General features: G+C 39.2%; 1 protein-coding gene across 2 annotated transcripts in view; it reads left to right on the forward strand.

Moving 5' to 3' along the window:
• The window catches only part of Rapgef5 (Rap guanine nucleotide exchange factor 5), a 226,736-nt gene that overhangs the window by 119,482 nt on the left and 80,486 nt on the right, over positions 1-26,768 (forward strand). For both annotated transcript variants that reach the window (XM_078039979.1, XM_078039980.1), the window contains exon 9: positions 6,489-6,614. In XM_078039979.1, coding sequence (XP_077896105.1) covers positions 6,489-6,614 — 126 coding nt within the window. The remainder of the gene's footprint in view (positions 1-6,488; positions 6,615-26,768) is intronic.

A 26,768-nucleotide genomic window follows, 5' to 3' on the forward strand; every position in this document is an offset into this window, starting at 1 on the left:
TGTTTAGAATAAAAAAAGTTCAGTGAATTTCTTTAAAGTTTAACTTTTAATGGAATAAATATATTATGTACTAATCAGTAAGAATGTATTTGGATAGCCTTAGATTGTATTGATCAGTATCTGTTCTATTTTTGCAAACAATGCTTTTGTGAAAGCATTTTTTTACTATTACTTCCTGGTTTTGCTTTGCTGATAGCAATTGATAGCAATTTACTTTTATCTTTAATTTAACTTTTTACTTTTATTCTTTTCTTGGTATTGAGGATTGAACCCAGGGGCACCATCACCAAACCACATTCCCAGACCGTTTTTGTTTTTTTGTTTTGAGACAGGATCTCACTAAGTTGTGTAGGGCCTCACTAAATAACAGAGGCCTGCCTTGAACTTGTGATCCTCCTGCTCAGCATCCAGAGTTGCTGGGATTATCAGTGGGCGCCCCCATGTTCAGCATTGATAGCAATTTTTGCATGATATTTTGGCAAGATATTTTAGAAAAAAAGGTGATTTTTAAAGTTAAGATGATGCAGAGAATATTTTCAGACTTGGCACTATACTATTTTACCTTGTTTTACAGAAGGACTGCTTGCTTATAAACCCATGTTCCATTTCATAAGGGAATTCTGTCCAAGTTTCATTTCTTTCCACTGAGGGGGATTGACACAATAATTTTATGATTCCTTTTATAAAGGAAACAGACTTTTCATTAACATTACATTTCTCAAACATTGAAAATCATATGAACAGCTTTAATTATACAAAGTTATTAATTACAAAGTATTAAACTTTAATTACAAAGTTTCCTCCTTTTTTTTGTTTTTCAAAACAGACCTGGAAATAAGGCTCTTAAATAATGCTTCTGACAGTTACACATTAATCTTTTATTTTTTTTCTGCCTTAGCAGTTTTAGGTAAACTGTATATAATTAATTTCACATAGATATATTAAATAGACCAAATATGTGAAAGTAGATCAAGGGATATTAGTTATCTTGTTTCTACTGCCATAACAAAGCTCCAAAATTTATTAACAAATTCATGGATTTCTTGAATTAAACCACTAAATTATGGAGCTGTGAAAGGGACCCCAGAGAAAATTTGGCTTAGTGTGATTCTTAAAAAGCACTATCTTATAAACCATCTAGGATATACAGGCATAATTCTGGGCTTAAAGTTCCCCAGGGGATGAAGCAGCATTCATAACCCTCCTTGAAAGATATTTTGGTAGTTGTCTTGCAAGGAGTGTTATAAAATTGTCTCATGAAAATGTATCTAGAAATTATGTGGGAATCAGAGAATCAAGGCAGCAGTATTACTTCTTCAATTAGAAGATAATGGAGTAGTTAAAAAAAAAAAAAAAAAGTAGTGAACAAAGAGAGACTCAAACAACCAAAACAGGCAAGAAAATCTCATCTCAAAGTGCCCACGGGACAGGAAAAAAAAAAAAATCAAGACACTGGGCTGGGCTGGGGTTCTTTATAGCTCAGCGTTAGAGTGCTCGCCTAGCACATTCGAGGCCCTGGGTTCGATCCTCAGCTCCACATAAAAAGAAATAAATAACATAAAGGCATTGTTTCCAACTAGAGCAAATAAATAAATAAATAGAAGATAATGGAGTAGATATACAGTAATTTGGTTAATCTGAAACTCATTTTTAAAAGTAACAACTTTTTATGTTTAAAATACATATTTGTATCTGGGAATATAGCCTTATGGTGGAGTGCTTGCCCAGCACGTGGGAGGTCCTGGGTTCTTTCCTTATGCAAGATAGATAGATAAGATAGATAGATAGATAGACAGATAGATAGATAGATGTATTTTTATTTTTTTTATATTTGATTGGTGCACCCAAATATCTGGTTCTAATAAAAATGTTTCCTCTTAAAAGAAGAGCCGGTTTTCAGGATGCTAATCATGACATGAAGACTGGTTAGAGCTCCTTTCAAACTTGTCTTCTCACACGAAAACAGCCAAGGCCTCTTCTTAGTCCCAGCATTTCCTTGCTAACGCCGTTATCAGTTGTTTAAAAAAACTGTGTAGAGGAACTACAACCAGAGGAAAGACTATTTCCGAATTAGAATTTCCGAATTAGAATTGGTGGGAACTCAGTCTTGTGGCTGTGGAGCCTGTGCTGATGAGAGCAGGCTGGTTGTCCCCTGTGTCCCTCCATGCTCTCACCTGGTGCCAGCTCTGCCTGGGCCTTGTCCTCTATCACATGGGGGTGGGGGCCACATCCGGGAGCAGAGAGGAGGGGGTGCACTAGTCCACACTGCAGAATAAACCACAGAGGGGGACCTGAGGTGGAGGCTCGTTAGCACCCTCTCTCCAGTCTTGGGACAGAATCTTAAGGTCTGTGAGGATGACATGGCAGGAGACTCAGTTTTAGACTCAGGTATAAATGAATTTCTAGGTAAAAGAAATATATTCCTTTAAGTTATAATGTGAGGAGAAATAGCCCCCAATAGTTCCCATGCCGTCCTACTTTAAAAGAACACTTGGCCCCCTGGCCCTCTTGTCACCCTCCCTAGGATTGAGTAGAAGAGCATCTTGGTGATGCTCCGTGTATGTAGCATCATCTCTGGTTATGGGATCCATTAAAATCCTGACAAACAGAAATATCCCCTTATTAGGAAGGCTAGGGTGAATAAAGGATTTAAAAGTAAAAACCGAGTGGGCCCTTAACAATACTTGACTGATTGGTGGCAGGGGACGGGACGGTGCTGGGGATAGAACCCAGGCCATGCGTGCTCTGTCTACCACTGGTCTACACTGCCAGCCCAGCAATCTCTCTCTCCTCCTCCATTCCACTTCCCTCTTATCTTAGGTCAGGAGTTGACAAACCACAACCCGTTGCCTGTTTTTGTTAAGTATTTTTGGAACATAGCCATGATCATTCGTTTACATATTTTTATTTTTAAATGTTTGTATATGTATTACTGGAGATTGAACCCAGCAACCCTCTACCACTTCACTATATCCCTAGCGATTTTATTTTTATTTTTAGTTTTAGTTTTGAGACACTTAATTGCCAAGGCTGACCTAGAACTTCCAGTCCTCCTGCATCAGCCTCCTGGGTCACTGGGATTATGGGCAGTCACCACCTTACTTATTGTTTCTTGCAGTTCTTGGGCTCCTGCTGTAGAACTGAGTCACTATGGCAGAGAGCCCATGGCACACAAAGCCTAGAGCATTGACTCTCTGACCCCTTACAGAGGAGGTTTGCCAGCACTTGCAACGCCAATGGCTGTCACATGCCTTCTTTTCCATTACTTCTAACATCTTCTCCCCCGCGTCCCCCCCCCCCACCACAATCCTTGCTCTCAGCTAGTAACTTGATGTCTTGATTTTCTGGGAAGTAGAAGCCTTCAGAAAAGAATTTCCCCAAGGTCCCTATATACTTGCCCCTCTACTTCCCCTTCCCTCCTGTTCCAGTAGATGAAATATTTATATTTCTGTCTTCTGAGGGTAGATCTTTATCTTTCCTGCTCAAGAACATGACTCGTGAAAATGCACTATCCTCCTCCTGCATCATCAGATTTCCCTCTCCACCCAGTGAGTTCTGATACGAATATGAAATCATCAAATCAACTATGATCAGGATGCTGGAATGCCCCTCATCTCAATGCCAGTGAGCAATCAAGCAAAACTCCCTTCAACCTGGCTTTCCAGCCAGGGACCCTTTCTTTCCTCACATAATTAAACACCTACTAATGAAGCTTGTCTCTACCTCCAAATGAAATGACTTTTTTCAAGGTCACTGATGATTTCTGTCAAATTTAACATCAATTATTTTGAACATCTTCTTTAATTCTTGAGCAGCATTTGGGGAGAGGACTTTGCTCCCTCTGCTCTGAAACATCTCCACTGCTCTCCAGATCTTCCTCAGGAGCTGCTCTTCCTTAGTCTCCTTTCTGATCACTTGTCATTTCCCAGTGTCTGAACATTTGACTCAGCTCCTGGATTTACAACCTTCTAACCTTACAACCAAAGTAGAACCGTCTACACTTTGATGTCTCCAGATTCCAATTTATACCTGGATCCCTTCCCTGTGCCTCCAGCAACCCCACTGGGATGTCTAATAGGTATCTTCCTTCCCAGACCTCCCCCCAGTTTTTCCAGTCTCGGTAAAAGACAACTTCATCCTTCCAGATGCTCAGGCCTGATGTTTTCATTGCACAAAAATATCAAAATCTGCTGGCCCTACCTTGGAAATATATTCAGATTCTAACAAATTCTTATCGTGCCCCCCACTGCCACAAGTTCCAAGCTGTCTCTTATGTGAAAACCCATCTCCTAAATGATTTAGGTCTTCTAGATTCCTCCTACCCTATCCAGAACACATAATGACCCTCCAAAGTATAAATCAGATTAATGCCAGTCCTCTATTCAAAGCATTCCATTATATGTTAATCAGAGAAAGAATCTAAACTTTTTATATAGGCTGTAAGGAAACTAGGTGATCTGGTCCTACACCTCTGTGACCAGTCTCGCCAGTCTGCCCCTTACCAACCCTGTTCTGCTGCACCTATTCTTTGTTGGTCCTTGAAAGTGTGAAGCACAGCCAGGCCTCAGGGTCTTTGCACGGCTGTTCCTCAGCTGAGAACATGTTTCCTCTGGGTGTCCACATGACCTCTTTCTCACTTCCTTTAGGTTTCCGCTCAAAGTTGTATTCCTAGAGAATCCTTTCCTGATATCTCTAACTAATATATTGAATAATTCTCTGTCCTGTTACTCTGCTTTATTTTCTGTCCTGTTACATATTACCACCTGCTATTTCTATTTATATGTTACATAAACTTTTATTAAATATAAGTTCCATGATGTGAGAGACCTTGGGATTTTTTTGTTGCTGACTTCTGTAGTCTCAGTGAGTTGTTGCTCAAATAAAGTCTTTTGAGTGAATGAATGACAAAATAAAATAACTTAAAGAATATTAAAAGTTATAGTAAATATTTATACTTACATATTAGAAAGATGGTCATTTTGGAAAAGGAATGGGCCTAATGACAATGACTTTAAAAGACAAAACTAGTACTCATGAGTTGTCATTAAATAGTTTCAGAATTTCGCCTAGAATAATATGAGACATTCCAAATATCTGGCTCTCCAACAGTGTGTAGTCTGTCTTAAGATAGACTGAGATCCTTGTCCAATGAAACTTAGAAAAAGAACCAGAAAACCAGTTGTGAAGGATGTTGTAAAAATACCTGTCTGATTTGGGTGGAAGAATTCTACTTGCAGTCCTCTGGGAATCTGTGATTTGGGCCACTTCAAGGATTTTCTTTCTTTCTTTCTGAATTGGAGAAACAACTAGATAAAAGGGATGTCACTGCCCTTGGGAATAAAGTTGTTGTCATTGCTTTTAATGGATGGTTTCTATTTTTGTGATACCCACTCAACAGCATAGGTGGCTTCAGCACAAACCATGAAGACCATGTAGCTTTGTATCAGTTTTGAGCCCCTTCCCCATATTTGGTCATGTTGCTGAGTACCACGTTCAAATCCTGCATGCTGTGTTGTGTAAAATAAGAATTCTATAGTTTTTACTACTTCTGCCAAGTATAAAATTCAGATCTCTTTATTAGATCATGCCTTAGTATATCAGCATGAACCATTTTGGAAAGAATTTGAACAGAAACATGTTATAAATTGTGTGTTAGAATGGATGCATATGTATATGTATCTATACATATGAAATATATTTATATATAGTATATGTATACATATTCATTATATGTATTCATGTGTGTGTGTGTGTGTGTATTTTCAATTCCAAAGTTCTATAGTCACCTCTTTTCTCATTATTATTCCTTAAGTATTTGGACCTAATAAAAATTTTGATACTTAATGGACCACTTCCAAACCCTGCTGAATAAAAATTTAAGCTTTGTTTTTTCAAGTTCTTATTTTAAATAAAAATTTCCACTATTTTCATGCAACATCGGGAGTATTTCGCTCATATTGCATAGTAATTTTCCAGTTGTGACCAAAAAAAAAAAATCATCTTGTAAGCCTCTTTTTAAGTGTGTATTTATCTATGGAATGATCTAGTGAAGCTAAAGAATTGAGAAGTTGTAGGCTGTTATTTTTAGGACTCTGTATCACTTCACCCTTTTTGCCAGAGTGGTTCCTGGCTAACTTTCCCATGAATTTTTAACCTCTTGCTAGGCTTTGCTTATGTAACAGGAAACAGGCTGTCAGGGACAGACAAATAGCAGCATATCAGGCGCACACGTAGTAGCAAATGATTTAGTTTGCCCTTCGCTCTCTTAAAGTACACTGATACATGATCTCAACTTCAAGTCTTTTGGCATGAGAGCTCTAGATTAAAATAATATCAGTTTTAGAAAGGCAGAGGAATATTTTACCAAGATCATGACTGAATCCAGGTCACAGAAAAAAATGAGCCTATTATAAGGTGAACTTCGCAGTGGTGCCATGTCCTGGGATTGTGGATTTAAGTATATCTTCGCTTTTTCTCCAACTCTTAAGGCTGGGGTGATGTGCAAGCTTCAAGAGAGAGATGATATCGCACGCATTGAACTGGTCCAGAAGCTGGCAAGAGAAAACTGTCAGTTTTTGCAGACAGACAAAAAAGAACCGGAGAAGTCTGAACACGTAAGCCCTTTTCGTCTTGGGGATGCAGGTTTGAAGGGGTAGAGAATGTTTCTGCCTGGTTATATGTTTGAAGAAAAGAATAGCTTATTTTAAATTTTTTTTTAGGTTTGGGGTTTTCTTTCTTTCCCCAAAGCATCCTCCTTAGCAAAAAATGTCAGATACTCATAGCTGTAAGCTAGCGGTTTATGACACTAGCTTTGTAAGAGAACCCTTCTCTAAAGTAAGCCACATAGGTATCTGAGAATACTCTTAGGCAAACATGAACACCTGATGGCTTCCAGGTTTGACTCTGGAAGTTTTGTCCCATCAGATTGTTCAATGAATATGGATTTTGAAAGAATGTTCCGGTGTACTTTTATGTTTGGCATGAGGGTAGATCTACTTGTCAAACTAAAGTATCCTAAGTCACTAGAAATAGATGGGGACAGAAGAACAGAATGTCGATGCTCACATCAAGTGAGAGGGTCAGAGGGAGATTTCCCTGTATCTTGTGAATGTTGTGTTCCAACAAGCACGACATTGTTTGGACACAGCTAAAGCTAGGAGAAAGGTCGTTCTGCTTGGTGCCCTGAAAGCAGTTATTCAGCTACAGCTTAGAGCTGAGACTGCTGCCCTCCTGCTGGGCAGCCAGGGCAGCCACTGTCTTCTGCTAAACATTGTTGTCCTCTGATTTTGCTGTTGTTTGTAAGACTTCAGTTTCGGTTGGTCGGCACTCTCCAGGATTGCTCATGAAGGGGAACATTCCTCTGTGCTCATAAACATGTCTTTCTCTGACTTTAATTTTCCCATGGAATTTTATTTTCATCCCCTTCCAAGGGGGAAAACTTGCTTCATGCTTTTCCTAGTCCAAGTCCATCAATACAGCTGTCAGGATCTTGCTGAGCAGGAGAGAAGGTGAGAAGTTCTAGGCTGGCTGGCTGCTTAGTTTAATAACACAGCACATCTCTAACAGTGTGGCCTCAAATTGTAACAGTTGGTGTCTCAAGGGGGGGAATAAGTAGGCAGTTTCAAAGCCTTGTGACTAAACTATTTCAGGGCTGACTATTGACCTTAAGTGCAGCAGGGAGTCCCCGACACCTTTTGGCAGGTACCAGGGAAAAATTTAGGGGCTTGTTTAAGTTGTTCAAAGTCCCCTGAAGCTTGAGAATAGCAAAGTATATCCATGTGCTTAGGATTTTGAATATCCCAGTTATGCAGCTTAAATTTCTGAAAACAATCCTCCTTTTGAGTCATTTCAATCAGAAGAGCAATAATTTTCCTATGCCTTGTTTTACTGATTTCATGATGTATATGTCCCTACATTTTAGCCTGAATGAAATTAGAAAAAGCCTTAACTATTGATGATATGAAAAAACATCATAGTGCAACTGAGCTCAGGGGCCCAAACCCATAATCCTGGCTACTTGAGAGGCTGTGGTAGGGCATCACAAGTTCAAGGCCAGCCTGGGCAACTCAGTGAGACTCTATCTCAAAATAAAAAACGAATTTAAAAAGTGACAGAGCACTTACCCAGCATGTCTTAGCCCCTGGGTTCAGTCCCTAGTACCATAAAAAACAAAAATGTCATAGTGTATTCGTGATCATTCTTCTTTCCTAGTGGTCCTTAAAATGAACAGTTTATCTTATAATTGAAGATTAGATGCAGTGAACCAGTGACAACTTGAGATGGAGTATCTTTCGAAGTCAAAAGTAGAGTACCACTTCACTGAAGTCAGCGGTCATCAGCTTTAGGCCACGAGAACTTTATGCTTATTAACATGATACCTGTGTTGCCTCTCTCTGTCTTATGCTTACTTCAATTCCAATTCAGAATGTTATCAATAGTTCTAGCTAATGAGGTTAAATACCTTCCTAAGATCTAACAGTAAAAATCTGAACTTAGCGTTAATCAGAATGCTTTTGACATTGGACAGAAATTTAATGGTTGAAGATTTGTAACTTTGCTTATGGTTATTTGTTCTTTTACCTTTAAAGCTGCATTTTAAGTTTGTAAAATAGAGCACTAAGGTCTTTTGCTTCTTACGCGGGTGTTGTATGGTGGTGCATTAACACCTCAGAAGTGTTTATGTTTCTGAGAGGGAAGATGGTGTATAAATGAATGTTGGAATTATGACTTTCCTGCAAAGCATAAAGAAAGGAAAGGTGAATATTAAGGATTTCTCCTTCTTTATGATGTGTATAAAGTCAACCATTCTGTGATCTCCCTTCTGCAAGAACTAGTCAGCTCTCAGGGCTGGTGTTGATATACTGCTCTACTAAATGAATTACTCATTAATAACTAATGCTTACATTTTTTATGATAATCTATTAAAAATCAAACCCCAACTGTATTTTAAAACTTTCATGTCCTGAGTATTTGCTGTAGCTAGTCCTCTGCTGGCCCACCAAGTTCACCGTGTTCCTGAGATGGAAGCAGCACTTTCTTTTCTCCTGAAATCATAATCATCTGCTCTTACTTAGGGAAGCTCCATTCTAACACACAGCATGTACAGAGGAAGTCACAGTTGACTAGTGTAAACCCAGGTCTACTGTTATCTCCTCTTGTTTTAACAATAATGACCAAACCCTGGAGTTAAATACAGATTTCCTTTGTTTTATTATTTTGCAGGAATTCATCTGCCTTATCTACCATTCCTGGGCTCAAGCTAGCAGAGCAGACAATGGTGGAAATTTAAGTTAGAATCCAAATTGCCTATTTACTCTTTTTACTAAGCTCCATTGCTACTCTAGTTCTAGAGTGCTACAACCTTTTTTATATATATGCACCAATACTTTGAAGTCTGCTGCCTTGGGAATGACAGGAGCTTGATAGAACAAAGGCTTTGTTGCTGTTACATCTTGTTACAAATTGAAGGGGATTAGAGCTTTCTGAGTAGGCCTTTCTAGTATTTTCTTTAACTGGTAGATGCTATGATTATAAATGCATACAATTAGAGAAACATTTCACTCTGTGCTTGTGCCAGGGTGTTTCTGAAATTTAAAAAAAAAAAAAAAGTTAAGTGTGTAATTATCACAGGTTTCGCAGGAAGCACTCAGTTTTCCTACTTTCTATTAACTAGCTGTAGGCAAAATTAGGCAGTACTCATTCCTAAGTGTTGAAAATTATAATGTGAATTCTTAACATAGAGGATGGCAGTGGGGTATGTCTTCTAAATTAGGATAGGAAGATTAACATTTAGTCACTAATTCTTTAAAGAAATTACCTCTGATGTGGGCATTGTTTTTCCTAACCTTAATCCTATGATTATTATCAATAGAGGAAGGGGCATATGTTTCCAAACCAGGACTTCTGCACTTGACTTTGAGTGATGACTAATGGTCATAAACAAGGGCAGGGAGAAAAGAGCATTTTAGATGCAGGAACCAACAGGAAAACATAACTAGCTCCTGGTGATTTGTGGGGAATGGAAAGAGGTGGGTTGTAAGGGAGGCTTAAAATTTAGTTGTGAAAGACCTAGTAAACCACCCTGAGGAGTCCAGGCCTGCTTTTCTGGCAAAAGAGAGCCACCAAAGAAGTGAAGTGGCACATTCAGATGTGGGCTTTGTCAGATCTCTCTGGCATTGGTTTAGAGGGAAATATGAGTGAAGAAAAAAGAAATGTTGGCAAGAACCTTCAAAGGCTTTCCCCGTGAGTCAGGTGAGAGGTGCTACCCCAATCCAGGCAGTGACTAGGAACTGAGAGGGGGTAGCATTCAAGAGCCATTCAGACACTAAAACTGGCAGAATTTGAGAGTGGTAATGGGGCTGTGTCTTCTTTTTTATAAGGAGTAATATTTGAATTTTGGTTAAGCCTTCTTCAGTATAGGGTAGACCTAAGATGCTCTCTTTATCTTTGCAGTGGTCGTCACTTTGGCCCCCAAATCACTTGAGCCTTGGACCTTGCTTTGTTTTCCTGTAGTATGTTTCAGGTGTCTGAGATCTTGGTATTTATTTCCCCAATGAATTGTTAGATGGGGGTTCTGGCTCCCAGTGTAGAGACCACATAAACTTTCTTTTCAAACCAATCTCTTTGAAATACCTTAGGCAGAGAAAATTTCTGGAAGCTCCAAATGAACTGGCTTATTTTTCCAAAGCCTTGGCATTTGCTGCAATGCCGTGTATGCTTTCTTCAGAACTTATTGTGTCTTTTAGGGATGTTCTCCTGACCTATTTTTTAATGTGTCTGGGTTGCTTTACCTTATACTGTTATTCTAGAATGTTCTCCATCATTCATTCATTTACTAGACTTTTATTTAAGCCATTGTTTAGAGATTATAATAACCATGGTGGCTCCTTCTCCTCAAGAATTATGGTCTGGTTGTGGAGAAAAGACATAGAAATTAATAACAGCAATACAAGAAAGCTGTGATGCAAATCCCAAGACACACAGGCATGAGCGCGGGAACCCCAGCTGGAGAAACCTATAGCAGAGGCAGAGTTTGACCTGGGTCCTAAAGTAGGTTTTGAGTTTGGATTTACACAATTCTAATTGAAGAAAAGCATTCCCAGAGGGAAGAATAGCACTAGAAGGTGCTCAGAAATGGCAAAATATACGATATTTTTTCAGAAATCAGAAACCCTTCTGTCACCAGGAGTCAGGGATGGGAGAGAAGTTGGACAAGGGTCAGGAGAATGATTTAGTGAGAATTAAAGCTGAAACCCAACTGTGGAAGATTTTGAGGTCTGAGAAGTTTTACTTTGTTTTCAAAACAATAAGGAGCCTGTATTTGGTTTTGTTAGTTTTCACTAAAAAGGAAGATGGGGTGGGGCCTCTGTGAGATAAATGGTATTGTTTCAGTCTGACAGATTAGCCAGCGGAAGCTGATCTGGGCCCAGAGGGAGGCAAGTCTGATGGCCTGGGAAGAGCGTCTTCAGGACCTCTCTGAATCTAGGAAGCTGAGATGACAGGATCCTGATAATCCTGAGGCAGGCAGCCCTGGGGTCAGAGGGAGAGGGAGTGCTCAGGAAGGGATGGTGTTGATGGGTGTGGGGAGGAAAGAGAGATTTGAAAAGCTCATAAACTATTCACATTTTAGTGTCAGTACAATAGCTGTATTAAAGTATGTGTCTAGATGCGGGTCTTATTTTCTGAAATATAACTGCATTATTTACCAGAAAACGGCAGCTGTGTTTTTCCTGAAATGTAGCTTATGCTTTGTAGTGTATTAAATTGTACATTAGAAACACCAACCACAGCTCCTGAACGGATTTCCTAACGTGTAGAAATGAGGAGCCATAAGATGTATGTTCAGGGGCCTTGTCGGTGGGTGTCCCTGCCTCTCCCCACCCTGTTTTCTTCAGTTCCTTTGTTAAGTCTGAGGACCCACCCTACTTCCTTCCCCTTCTCTAATTCACTGGAGAAATATGGGTGGGAAGGGGATTTTGCACATTCTGAAACTGAATCTTGGCATAGTCTGCTGCCTACACCAGTGTCCCTATCTCTCAGCCTCCACCGGAATTTCCTTTTCCCTGTTTCCTGAAGCCTCATCCTGGAATTCTGCCTACGTCAAAGGGTTCCTTGTTTAAGGATTATTAGGGTAGAAGTGGTCTGGAGTATTCCAGCTACTGTCACTCTTATTTTACATATTAAAAATGGGTCTCCAGGGCTGTGGTTGTGGCTCAGTGGTAGAGTGCTTAACTCACAAGTGTGAAGCACTGGATTGGATTCTCAGCACCACATATAAATAAATAAAGTGAAGGTCCATCAACAAAAGTAAAAAAAAAAAAAAACTTAAAAAAATCGATCTCGATCTTTTTCTGACTTTCATTTGGCTTATTACTTTATTGTTTTTTAAAAAATGCAATTAAATGAAAGGTGGAAATCCTCTATTTGCTCTATTTAGAATATGAAAAGGAAATGTGTTTTATCACTCTGTTCAGACTTGTATTCTACATTCAGATGAGTAAAAGTTCAAGCAAGCTCGTCATTGTTTGAAGTTTACCAGTATATTGATTTTATCTAAGAAAATTACTTAGAATTTTATAATATTATTGCTTAGTATTAAAAGCCATAATTCAGACCTGATAAGTAGTTTTTAACACATCACATTGTCTACTCAAGCTAAGAAGTCACCACATTAGTGTTATTTTTTTCTTGATAACAAATTTCTGACTTGGGTTGGTATTAAAGTATCTTCGTAGAAAACAGACTTCCTTGAGTGAATAGTTTTAGTCCATTCTTTAATCAGGATCCATCTGGTCACAGGATAACAAAAAAAGTAGTAGACGGTAGTTCTTGCCTCCATGAAGTTTACAATCTATTTAAGAAAAGGATTTATACGTGGAAAATAACCATTTCATCAAGGATAGCCATTTAATGAAGTGTCTGAGTAATTTCTCAGGTACTGAGAGAGAGAGAGAGAAATAAAGCCTGCTAACACATTTCCAAACAGCAAGTCATGCTCTTCCCATTCATTCAAGAGCAAAGTTTACAAGTTTAGTTAAATTCTAGGATTTTTTTTTTCCTCCAGATAAATGGCAGTAGACTGTCAGTGAGAGTCAGTGATGTGCTCATGCTGTCTGGTGGAGCCATCTGCTCATTAGCTGTATTTTTAGGTTCTAAAAGAAGCCCATTGCAAGTCTTGACTTTTTTTTTTTAATTAGTTTTAGCATTTTTTAAGAAAGAAGAATTTGTCATGATGCTGTTTACTTTTCTGAAAATGTTCAAGTTTATTTTTAAAGGCCCAATTAAGAAAATGGATACTGGCTCCGTTAGTTTGATTTATCAAACTCATGTTGTCAAAGGGTCTTTTATTCTGTGCTGTATGGATACTGCTTCCAGGGTTTATTAGATTCTTATGAAATTAAAATGACTATATCATCTCCAGTATAGTTGGAAATTATTAAAGTGAAGTATTAAAAATTATGTTATTTTTCTTTGGCTTTTACACATACACACACTCCCACTAGCAGAACATCTCCCTCCAAACCATACCCCAGATAATCTTACATTCTTTTCTTTGCTATCCTGATGCCGTCCTGACTGCATTAATATAACAGTAATAATATCTGTAGACTATTGTGTGGTCAAATAACACTAGAAACTTCTGGCAGTTTAGTTTTGGGGGGATCATAATAAGATGCTTGAGGACAAAACATTGCAGAAAAGATGCAGACAGATGGAGACTCCCTGATAACTGTGTTCTGCTGAGGATTGGAGAAATGAAAAGAAAAGCCATGGGGAGCTGGGGTTGCAGCTCAGTGGTAGAACACTTGCCTAGCACATGTGAGGCACTGGCTTCAATTCTCAGCACCACATATATATATAAATTAAATAAAGGTATTGTGTCCACCTACAACTAAAAATTTTTTTTAAAAGATTTTTTAAAAAAGAAAAGCAATGGAGGAGTAGGGCGATGAAGGTCCCAACTTACGATGTGCTGTGACTGCTCAGGGACTGCCCTGATAGGCCACCGTTTTTGTGGAGTTGATGCTCCACAAGGAATTCCAAGGCTGAATTCACATTAAGCTGTGTGGCAAGTTTTATGAAGTGCTGTGGAAGCTTCTAACAGGGACTCAACTAGTCTAGGGAGTCATGCAGATTTCCCTTAAAGGACAGAATCTAAGCTGTTAGAAGAGTGAGGAGAAGTGAGGAGGGCTGGGGAATCCAGGCAGAGAAAAGAATAGATGTGATGATGTCAGGGACCTGATGTGGAGAGGATGTAGCAACTTGGGAAGCAGAAGCAAGAAGCCACAGTGTACTGGGGCTACGTAGGAGAGGCAGGGTCAAAAGATGCAGGTCCTCATGGGCTTTAGCCTAACATGGTGTGTAAGAGCAATATCAAGCTGTTATGAAAAATTTAAGTAAAAGCAAGAAAGATGATTAGATTTAAATTTTGAGCTTACTTCAATGTGGAAATAGATTTAAAGGTGAAGGATGGATCACATTCACTCCTTTCAAAGTTTTCTGACTCTCCTTTCCTTGCAGTCCCCTCTCTCGGTTGCACATGAAGCAGTAACTGACATACATGTTAAAAATTTGCTGTGAAGAGCTCAAGTTCTGGGACCTCAATTTCAGTGAAGGCAGAATGCCCAATTATAGCTCAATTCTAATTTATTAGCTTTACCCTAAAGCATATTGCCACACTCTTATTTTCCTTTAGAAAGTTGAGTTGGATGCATCCTGGCTTTGTAAAGGTGAATTTTGAGCATGCATGTACCTGTATGTGAAGGCTTTTTACTAATGAGAATTATGCAGGCAGCTATGTTCACTTAAAGAACAACTTATTTTGCTGTATATGTGCATCATATTGATTTGGCCAAACTTTGATGATTTCTCAGTGATTCTGATACTTCAGTTGATACAGATTTTTTTTAAAGAGAATTTATAAAAGATTTCCATGTAGGATACAAAGAACCTTTTTTCCTTTTGCCATGAGAAGTGGGTGGAAAGGAAAGATTCCATCTGCTACCCGGCAGTCCTTAATGTTGTTTTAAGATAACAAAAATAGAAGATTGCTGAAAATACCATAACAGAACAGCACAGACTTTAAGCAAGTGTGCAGTACATATTTTTCTAATAAATCATGTTAAATATCCACATTTTCCTTAAAACATAATCATTTCCTTATTTGCCATGACATATACATTTGTCTTTAATTTTTAAAAAGCTGTCTATTCCATTTATGCAGCAAAAGGATTAATGTTTAGATTTTTAGAAGTTAGTGCTGCAGCAGTTAGGTTTACCTGGAAGAGATTTTCATTGGGCTTTCACCCCCTGACCCTTTTCTTATATTTCCCTCCTACATTAAAAAAATGTGGAGAAATAATATATAGCATGCACGTTGTGTTCACTTATATTTACTGTAAAATGTACATAATTAAGTGAACGGGGCTCAACAATTCTAACAAACCTTTGTAAATGTCCTCTCTGTTCAGGTTCCAGGAATGCCTGGGCATGATTAAGGCACAGTGAGTCATAATAAAGGTTTAGGGGCTCTCCAACTTCTAAGAGTCACATAATAGGAGAGGATAATATGATCAGAAGACAATTAAGATGGCAGGAAGTAGCTTGGGGGTAAGGATTTGTACAGGGGTTCAGGAGAACTTCATGAGTCATAGAAGGATATCATGGTGACCTCAAAGGTGGTGGTGGAATACATCAAGGTGGAATTTTGGCCTGTTACCATCAAAGAAGAGAGAAGTACTTCATCCAGAGAATTCTTTAAACCTTGTATGATCTTGCCTTAGCTAGGATTTATAGAGGTAGAACAAGCTTTATGGCGATACCTTTATGAATGAAGGGTTCTAATGATCCCCAAATGGTACAATGCATGATAAAATCCCAAACTTAATTTTATGGTTGGTGAATGCTATCACATTCTCCCTGCTCAGTGGACTGACTGTTATGACAAGTTGGGGGATTGTGATTTTTCACAGTGAATCTGAGTACCCTGGAGTTTTCCTTTGAGAATCATAGACATCAGAGAGAGCTTTAGAGATCATCATGCATCTTGATGGTTTGATAAAGAAATTGTCTTTCACAAACTGGCACCTGCTAAGTAGGATTATAAATAGTTTCCTCTAAAATGGGCAACAACTACTAAATGGTTGATTCTTTCTTTTGGGAGTTCATTAATCACAAGAAAATGTTAAAATGGTCAGATGTGGTGGCATGGCACACACTTCTATCCTAGCTACTCCACACACTGAGGCAGGAGGATTGCAAGCCGGAGGCCAACCTGAGTAACAAAGCAAGACCCTGTTCCCCAAATTTTTAAAATAATAAAAAGGGCTGAGGATATAGCTCAGCGGTAGAGTACCTCTGCCCCTGGATTCAATCTTAGTACAAAAGGGGGCAAGAAGAAGAGGACAAGAATAAGAAGAAGTGGGGGGAGGGGGGAGGAGGGAGGAGGAGGAAGGGGGGAGGAAGGGGGGAGGAAGAGGAAGGAGAGCAGGGCAGGAGAAAATGTTAAAATATTTCCTTTCATTGATAATATTTTAGTCTATGTAATCAAAAGCAAAAATGATTAATAAAAATAGTAATTACCGGGTTGGGGTTGGGGTTCAGTAGTAGAGCACTTGCCTAGCATGTATGAGGCACTGGGTCCAATCCTTAGCACCACATAAATTAAATAGATAGATAGATGGATGGATAGATAGATAGATAGATAGATAGATAGATAGATAGATAAAGGTATTGTGTTCATCTATAATGAAAAATATTTTTTAAAAATAGTAATTACTGGAGATCATTTAGGTTTGTTAGAGGATCTTATAATTCAGTCTTTGTGCTTTTATCTCTTACTCTTGAACTTCTTTTGTGGGCCCAAAACTTGGGGCTAATATGATTGAAGTGACCCTTGCCCTCAAAAAATTGTGTTTGTAGAACCACTTCCTTCTTTTTTTTAATCTGTTATTCATCAGAAAGTTAAAAACTAAAGCCAGGCATGGTGGCACACACCTGTAATCCTATCAGCTTGGCTGAGGCAGGAGGATCACAGGTTCCATGCCAGCCTCAGCAAATTAACAAGACCCTGTCTCAAAATAAAAGATAAAAAGGGCTGGAGATGCAGCTCAGTGGTGAAGCAGTCAGTTGTCCCTGGGTTCAATTCCCAGTACCACCACCAAAAAATTGGGGGTGGGGAGGCAATCATTAAGTGCTTCTCATTAAACACCCATTGGGAAGCACATAGCCAAAAATTATCTCAGTATTAAAACAATACTCCTATCTCTAAACACATGGGGAAAGAGGATAATTGAAATCATGGAAATAATGTCATCTCCTCTAATGTGTAGGTCTGGAATTTTAAAAGATATAATTAGGTAAAACTATAGAAAATAGAGTGGCAGAGGTGGGAGCACACGTGGCCCAGGCTGGTGCCAACTTAGACTTGCAGATTTGCTATTAAGGGTTAACCCCAGGAGGTGGTAAAAAGAAGATGATGAGCCCACAAGAGGCCAGCTGGGGCTAGAGATGCAGCTCCCTGTTAGAACACCAGTCTAGCATGTGCCAGGCCCTAGGTTCAATCCCCAGCCCCAGGAAAATAAATAAATAAAAAGTCAATTTTTGCCACTTGTCTTTAAGGAACCTACTTGAATGCCAGATCCGTGTGCACAGAATCCTTTAATGACTTGTTGAACTATTAAATGCCACTTCCATTGTACCTTGGCAAGCACCTATGACCTTTATCTCTATTTTATGTGGATCCCATTTCCGTAAATCTGAGGTTCCTGTCCTTTGGTATTACTCAGAATCTTGGCATAGAGAGGAGATTAGCCCAGACCTGAGAAGATTTACCACACCCTGGAAAAATCCTCATTAATAAAGATCAGAGTAGCCCTGAGTATGTTCAGCATCTGCAGCTGCTTATGTCCTTCTGCCCCACCCGCTATGGTTTGCCATTTTTACATCTTCACTCAGACTTCATTTATGTTCCACATCCGACTAGTCCAGAACCTTTTGCAGTGAAAAAGTGTCTTGTCGGGCCCACGGGGGCCCACACCCAAGTCTTAAGACTGCTTCAGTCCTTCTGAGTGGCAGGATGGCAAGCTGCAGGCTTCTCAGCCTGGGGGATCCGATGCAGGAAAGAAGAGTTGGGTAGCATAGGCCTGAGGAAGTCCCAGAAGGAATGGAAGCATTGCCTACCTAAAGTGGTAAGCCAGACACCAGGGAATTTGGTCACTTGTGTTTTTGCACTCAGGTTTTCAGAGAGAGGCCAGCACCCTGATGACTGGCCCAGACACTTAGTTTTGCCACCATTAGCAGCTTGCTTCAGAGTTTTGTGCTTTAGCTCATAGAGATGATTAGAAAAAATCACACCGTGTGAAGTCGGTAGCAGCCGGGTAGCTGTGTAGCTTGCTACCACCAGCAGCAGTTATTACATTTTTAATTTTTTTATTTGTTCTTGTTAGTTATACATGACAGTAGAATGTATTTTGACAAATCATACCTACATGGGATATACCTTCCCATTTTTGTGATTGTACATGATGTGGAGTTACACTAGTCGTGTATTCATATATGAACACAGAAAAGTTATGTCCAATTCATTCTACTGTCTTTCCTATTCCCATCCTCCCTTCCTTACCCCCAGGTTCCCTTGTCCAATCTGGTGAACCTCCACTCCCCAACGTCCCCCACCTATTTATTGTGAGTCAGCATCCACATATCACAGAAAACATTCAGCCTTTGGATTTTGGGGATTGGATTATTTCACTTAGCATAATAATCTCCTCTTCCCTCCATTTACTGGCAAATGCCATAATTTTATTCTTCTTTATGGCTGAGTAATATTCCATTGTGTATATGTACCATATCTTCCTTATCCATTTGTCTGTTAAATGGTACCTAGGTTGATTCCATAGCTTGGCTATTGTGTATTGAGCTGTTATGAACATTGATGTGGCCATGTCACTATAGTATGCTGATTTAAATCCTTTGGGTATATGCCCAGGAGTGGGATAACTGGCAGCAGTCATTTCTACAATGCTTAAAATTGGTGTTGTTGAAGACCTACCTGATTTTTAGTGTTCTACAACTCTCTTTTTTTTCCCCATGCATAGTGCAAGTTTTTTAGGGACTTAAATTAATTTTCTTCATTGAGAGAAGCATTTGCTGAACACCTGTGACCCAGGCATCCTACAAAACAGAACAGAGACAGAAATAAACAAAATGAGGTGTGAGCCCCAAAGACACTACCACTTAGGGAGAAGGATGGGAAGACAAAGGAGGGTAAAGAAGACAATAAGCCGACAAAAGAAAGGGCTGGGAGAGTCTTTCAGAAAGGAGAAAAAAGTCTACTTTGAATAAGGTTTTAATTTCCAGAAAATTACTTCCTCACATTCCTGGGAAGTATTTGCTAAATTAAGCATCATCTTTTACTTCCTGGGTGATTATCTGGTCAGAATACAAATCAGAAATGGCAAAGATCATAAACCTCAAATCTAAAGAAAGTCACGTGTTATTGGAGTTTACCATGCCCCACTCCTCATATTCTAGCTACAAAATATGTTTTCCCACCTCTCAAAAATTGATTGTTTTCCATAGTCTTTGACCTATTTTATTGAATGAGCTTGTTCTAAAAACAAGCTTCATCTGCAAGATGTTATAGGTGTGTTCAGTAATCCAGAATAAGGGATCAGGCCCCTTGCTGGGATTTTTAGCACATTTCTGCTACAGATTTGTTGTTGTTATTGTTGCTGTTTCAAAAGTTTTACCATTGGAAAAAGTAATATATGCCTTTCTTAGAGAATGTAGAAATAATAGGAAGCTGTGTTAGAGCATGCAAAGAAAAAGTGGTAAGCCCCAATTCCCCCTCACTTGCCTCCTGTCCCCAATATTTGCAACATGAGGCTTTCCTCAAGATTTCATAGCATGCTTTATCTGCCACCCTTCTTCCACTTGGGGGCAAATGTGTTTTTCAAATTTTGTTCTTATTAATGATTGGTCATGCCCAACTCTAAAAAAAAAAAAAAAAAAAAACAACTCTCTACCAAAGTGTATATTCTTAAGAATAAATTCCTAGCCGTGTAATTACAGGTATGAATCATGTTAATCTCTTTTATGTTTTTGCCCAGCTACTTTCCATTAAAGCATGGGCTGCTTTTGCTTACATCAGCAATACATGAAAGCACTTGCCCTCACCTTCACCTCACTGAGTGTCACACCTTTTAATAGAAGAAACTCAGTATCTTTATCAGGTTGATGGGGGAGAAGGAAAATTTACTTGTCTTTTCTAGTGAAGTTGAATATTTGCAACTATATCAATCTGTATTTCTTTCACCTATGAATAATCTATTTACACACTTTTTTCCATTAGGAGTTTTCTCCTTGTTTTAGATAAGTTCCTCACATACAAAAGGTAACAAAATTTTGTCATATTTATTATATAGTTTTCCCCAGTTTGTTCCTGTTTACTTAGTTATTTTTATTCACATGAGTGAAACTGTTCATTCTTTTTTTATTATTTTTTAAAAAAGCCTTTAAAATTAAACAGCTCTTCCCCATTTTGTGACCAGAAACTCAATATTATTTATTTTTAAATTTCTACTAGAATTATTCTTTTTGCTCAGGTCTTCTGTATGACTAAGATTTTTTTTTCATAATGATAAAGTAAGATTTGTTGGTTACCTATTACATGCACAATTTTTAATCAGTTAATTTATTATTTTGTTATTAGGAGTTTTAAAAATTCCATTTTAGGCGTGAGGATATAGCTCAACTCAGTGGTAGAGTGCTTGCTTTGCATGCACAAGGCCCTAAATTCAATCCTCAGCACCACCAATAAAAAAAAAAGTCCATTTTTTCTCAGTTTAAATATGTTACGTATAGATTTAGTGAGGTGTTTTACTTTTCTGAGCTTTAATTTTTTTATTAATTAAATTGGAATATTAGAGATCTAAGATTTCTTCTGACTCTAAAATCCTTTTTTTACCTTAAAGACTCCCCTCCACAAATTTAGCAGCCTCTATGCCTTTGAGTGTTGAACTTTTTTGGAGGGAAATGTCACCATTTTCTAATGGATACCAGTTGGAAGCTTCGAGTAACTCTTTTTTTAAAAAAAAATTCTAATTGAATATGCCTATCATTGCCAAGAATCATTCTGTTCTCTTATGTTCCCAAAATATTCCTATGGATAGAACTTCTAAAAATGTATTCTTTGTGAAATGGTGTTGATATGGGACAGATGGCTAATCTAACATATCCAGCTAGAACCGTCTCTGTTATCAGGGTATTAAAGCCATATTTTAAGTCAAGTTGTTAAATATTTGGAATTGTTTTGTTGAGTTCAGAATGTCCTGAAGAGGGAAGAGATCTGAAACTCCCAGATCTTGGCAAACTGAAAATGCAGTAGATCTTAATTGCCTTGAACTCTTGGAACTAACAAGAAATGGCCTCGTTATTGCTATTGGCTGGGTGCCTTACTTGACCGCTACCCACAGCATAACTTCAAACCACAGTTATTAGAAAATGCTAATTTATATTTTTTATGTGTCACTCTATTCTATGAAGAATTCACTCTATGAGCATGGTCCCTGTGTTTCATTTGATCTTTTATGTCCCCTATGTCTGGCACTAGGCTTTCAGCATGTATGGAACTGGATTTGGTAGAGATAGCAATTGTGGATGGTGGGAAATATTTCCCAATTTCAAGCATTAGAGTCAAATTTTTGTCTTATTTTAACCTTCTTTCTTCTGTTTTATCTCCTGATTTTGTTTCCTTGTTTGACTTTCAAAATCGTTGTAGCAATATTTCATTGCATGTTAAATTCTCTTAACCCATTTTAATACCAACTGTCTGTAATTGTGCGATGCACTAAGAGGGACACATTGTTTTTTCTTTCTACCAGTCTTGTTTCCAACTGTGCAATGAAGTTTCTGAGATGTTTACCACAGATATTTAAAGGCAAGCCTCTATAAAAACACCCATGAATGTACAAAACATGGAAAAAAAAAAAGCAAGTGTTTGCTTACGATGCCTCATATCTCTTTGCACCCATCCCATGTGATCTAGCAGTTGCTATGGTAACTAGGAATTTTTCATTCCATAACTTGCATACACTCTGGGGCTGTCCTTTTATTCCTTCTTTGCCGTCTGAAGTTACATACACATGTGCATGAACACACACACACACACACACACACACACACAAAGCATATCCTCATGCACACATATGAAAGATTTGGAAAGAGTTCCTTGCCTGAATTATTTATATTTTTTAAGTGAATTACTTTATACTTTCTTTACTTTTCTCTTAAGTTTGAAGAGTACTTCTGCTGGATCTGTTCAGAGTTAAGAAACACACACATTATTTTTCAAATAACTTCACTTTCTGAATTAGGTCTTCACTTAATCAGGAGGCATCAAATGCAACTGAGCTTCAGATCCTATGAGAGGAATTTGAAAGGGGAAGCCAAAGCCAGAGGGCTAGCCAGTTAGTGCAATACCTTCATATAGGCCTGTATCGGGCTATACGCCTGTACGCACCTTGTTTGTGTGTGTGTACCAAGCAGTGCCCTCACTTGCCCTTTGGCCCAGGCTGCATGATTCTAGGGATGCTGATGATCCCTGGTTCTAGCAAGCAGGTGGTTTATGACTCAAAATTCTTGAAGATTTCTCAGCTCAGCTGACCCATCACATATTCCCTGGGACCTACTAAAACAAGCAGGACAAATGGATGCAACTCATGAGTCTTAGCAGAAAGAAACAGCCATCGTATCTGGAACATAGAAGCAGCAGACAATAGCAGAGCTCCAGCTTCCTCTCCTCCAGTGACTATGGCTGATGTCAGGCCCTCCTTAGTTCTCTCCTGTTCAGGATTGAATTATGCTGATACCAAAGGAGGTGGGTGCTCCCTTGCAAATCATCAGTAACCCCACCCAGAGACAAAGGACTCCAAAGTTGTTAACAAACTCTTGACATTTACAAACGACAAGAGGCAGAGACATCGGCTCTCTAAGTCTCCCTTCTGTTAGATTTTGGTCTCTGGAGGTGTGTCCTTCTTGGCAGTTGAGATGTGAGTTGAGGGGTATGGGGATTGCCAGAGAAAATCAAGTCTGCCTTCCCATTAAAGTGATCCATTTCATTATTGCCAGTCCTCCTCTAGCAGAAGGGTATGGAACCTCTTTTCCTCCAGGTTCAATGAGCTCTGTAATTAACTCCTATGATTCTGTCAGTGGAACAGTAGCTTCTACTGAAAATGAAAAAAAAAAAAAGGTTGACAATATTATTTGTTTCCTAAATTTGGATGATATTTACATACACACATACATGGACAAAAGTATAGCAAGGCCCTGATACTAATTCAATTTGTAACACTTGGGTGTTACCATACTTAAATGGCTTATCATTACAATATACCTGTGTGTTTTTCTGCATCCTATTATTGAGGGCTTTCTCTATGTCTAGCACTTGGCTGAATCTATTAAGGAGGTATTATATCACAGGTAAGAAAACTGATGCTCAAAAAGATTAAGCATCTTCACCAAGACTATCCAGCTAGTATTTGGCAAGTCTAGGATTGAACCCAGGACCCAGGCAGGTCTATCTTGGTTTGTTTGATATCAGTTGAATTTTATTTGGACCATAATTTCTTTGAAGGAATGTCATTATCTGAATTCAATTTTTATGCTGTTAAGAATTGTTATTACCCATGAAAGAGAGAGAAATGAAGACTGGGCTTTGGTGGAAAGAATCCTGGTAAGGCATGTAGATTGTTAACAAATTAGATTTATGTAGTCACAGTCATTGGTGATCGAATAGTAGCTGAGTGGGGACTACAGTAAGTCTTCTTTTTCTTTTTTTTAATGCCTAAAAATTCCTTGAGACAGATTACATTCCAGATAATGCTTTGAAAACTGGGGAGTATATTTTTTTCCCAGAAACATAGTTAAATGATAGTTGCCAGGATTTGACTCAAGACAAGACAACCTCTATCATCCATCCGTTCCTTAGTACAGTTTGAGAACCTGTCTGTAGCTATGAACCTGACTCTTCTCTTAGGACCTGCCTCTCCTTGGGTGAGAAGTGGCTCAAAAGACCCTGGGGTCAAAAATCAAGCTCTGTTTCTGCTCTGGGAGGTTTTTCCATGGCTCAGACTCCTCCTGGATCAGACTTTGGAGTGCTAGTTCCTGGACCCAGGGCCTCTAGATCTTGTCCTTTTTGTTCTAGCTTGAGTTTCTCTTTCTGTCCTTACATGTTCTCTGGAATAAGTTTCTGGAGCTGGACCTCTGCCTCCTGTTCTTTGCAACCTCTCTGTCCTTGATCTTGGGCTACCTAGTTTACAGTGTCCATCCACTTCTCCTTTACACACCAGGCCACTCATTCATTTAGTGGGCACTTGCTCTCAGTGTAGGATGAATCAGAAAACTAAACAGGTCCCTGTCCCCATGCAACTAACATCAGAGTGGAACTGGCCCTGCCATTTGTCCTCCCTCTTCTCCATCCCCACTCCCAAATCTGGCCAGCAACCAAGAACATTTATATTGCAACTAGAAGACTTGCTGGAAAAGATTTAATAAAATTTAAGCTTTTATGATTAAAAAATTAACATCTGTGTGATTGAACACCTGCTTTCAAAGGTCACATGGGAAGAGTGGAGGATGAAGCAAGCTGCAGGCACTGCATTGTAGTGCTGGCATTAGATAAGCAAGAGTTAGGACAGTAAGGCCTGAGGGAATTGGACTAAGTTAAATATGGAAATGCTAATATACCCTGCCCCAAAGTTTTTAGATTTTTTAGCTGTTTTCCTGACAGCAGGAAAATGGACATGACCCGTATGGTGTAGTCTAAATTAGAAAGTTAACCCAGCTTCTTGGAGACTCTGGAATGTGAAGCAGGACAGTTTGTCTCCATTGCATCTTCTCCTTCATTCTCACCTATGTGCTGTGCCTGTGGGAGTGAGTCCTGACCCCTAGGGTTGTGTCACCCCCATCTCTTGCCCTCTAGCTTGCATGGGACTCATTCGATGGAAGACACAGACTGTACAGCAAGAGTGGCAGGAAGAGGGTCCAGAGTGCTTCCCACTCTGTCCAACTTCCTCCTGCATTTCTGGCAGTGACTGCAAGCCCTGTTTGGTGCAGCTCACTTACACCTCCAGCTTCTAAAGGATCCTGTACTCTCTCTTACCTCTACTTGGCCCTTTCAGCCTAGTGGTAGTTAGCGCTCCCTCTTTGCTAGCCCATGATTTTCTTACCATTTTTGCTTAGTTTTCTCAAATCTGCCCCTGCTTCTGTAAATAGCTTCTCCATTGAACACTTCCTGCTAGTATCCAGGATGATCCATCAAGCTAGTACAGCATGTTGAAATATCTTTGTGATAAAAAGACATTGAATTTGTATTTCAAGATACTGTACTTTATCCCCATCTCTTCTGCTTTACTGTACAGCAGGTTCGCTAGCTGAAGTAGACCCAGCATCAAGTTCCTGAGCTTGCTCTTGTTTTAGGATTCTTAAACAAATTGTTTATATGATGTAATTCTTAGAGGCAACAGGATGCAAAGCAGTTCCTCCTTAGAAGCTAAAAGCTTACTATCCAGACATGTTTACTGGTTTTCTGTGTCTGGTCAAGTTCCACAGTAAATTTGTGTTTGCTTTCACACCTGTGAAAGTCAGACTTCGCCTAGGTTCTGTATGTTTGAGGATGGTGAATTCTATTAGTCCCATTAGCCTTCACTTTGAGTTATTAATTTTAATATGCATGGTATAAAAATAAAGAACTAATTATTTCTTAATTACCCTCCTTCTGCTAGGGTAACCTGTACAAAGATGGATTTGTTACGCCAGCACCTTTGGTCTTGTAGTCTTAATGGCTTACCTTGACACACATCTGCTTACTTAATTTTTCTTTTAATCAGTTGTATCTTGCCAGCAATGTTCCTTTGTCCTTTTGTGTTTAATTCTGGTTTTCCATGAGAAAAAGAATCAGGAGATACATTGTCAGCAAATTCTGTGAATGTTGGTCTCAGACAAAATTCTTTTTGGCCAGAGATTTTTTTTCCCCCCCCAGATAAGTATTCCAATTCTGCTGTACCCGCATTTACAGCACAAAATAGATGCGGGCATTGGTGGTTTGGTTTGCTAAGCTGTGCTCAAATTTCCATAGTACAAGATGGGAAGTGATACCTAACTGCCAAATCACTCGCCTTCTTCCTATTTAGGACAGCCAATCCTTGGGGCTTCTGTGAGAAAAGCAGAATCAAGACAGATGAGTCTTGTAGAACTTTAGCAATGGAAAGGATGCCGAGCGCAGCCCTCGTTCTCAATCCAGAATCATCTGCACTTGTTCTGTGATACTGTTGACAGGCTCTGCTTCAGCTTGAAAGATGGCTCATTCCTCTTTTGTTCTTAGTGCTTTCTTACATCGAGTCCCAATCAGCTTGCATTATCTTGCCACCCACCAGTGGAAAATTACCTTTCTGGAACATCCTGAGTAATTCCAAGATTCCCTCTCCCAGAAGGCAAGATAGCTCAGCGAATGGAAATAACCTACTATCTACTGTCCTTCATTCTTCTGATCTCATCTGTCTAAGACATTCCAGCTCCCCAACTAAACTCCCTGGGGCATGCTGCTCAGACCCCCTGGTGGCTGCTTGGTGCAGAGTTCTCAGTATCTCAGTCAGCAAATCCCTGTGTCCTAGGGCTCCTGTCTGCTTGTCTGTGTTTTCTCTCTCTCTCTCTCTCTCTCTCTCTCTCTCTCTCTCTTTCTGAGGCAAAATTTGCATAATATAAAACTA

Source organism: Ictidomys tridecemlineatus, chromosome 2, assembly GCF_052094955.1.
Source record: "Ictidomys tridecemlineatus isolate mIctTri1 chromosome 2, mIctTri1.hap1, whole genome shotgun sequence".
NCBI classification, from domain to species: Eukaryota; Metazoa; Chordata; class Mammalia; order Rodentia; family Sciuridae; genus Ictidomys; species Ictidomys tridecemlineatus.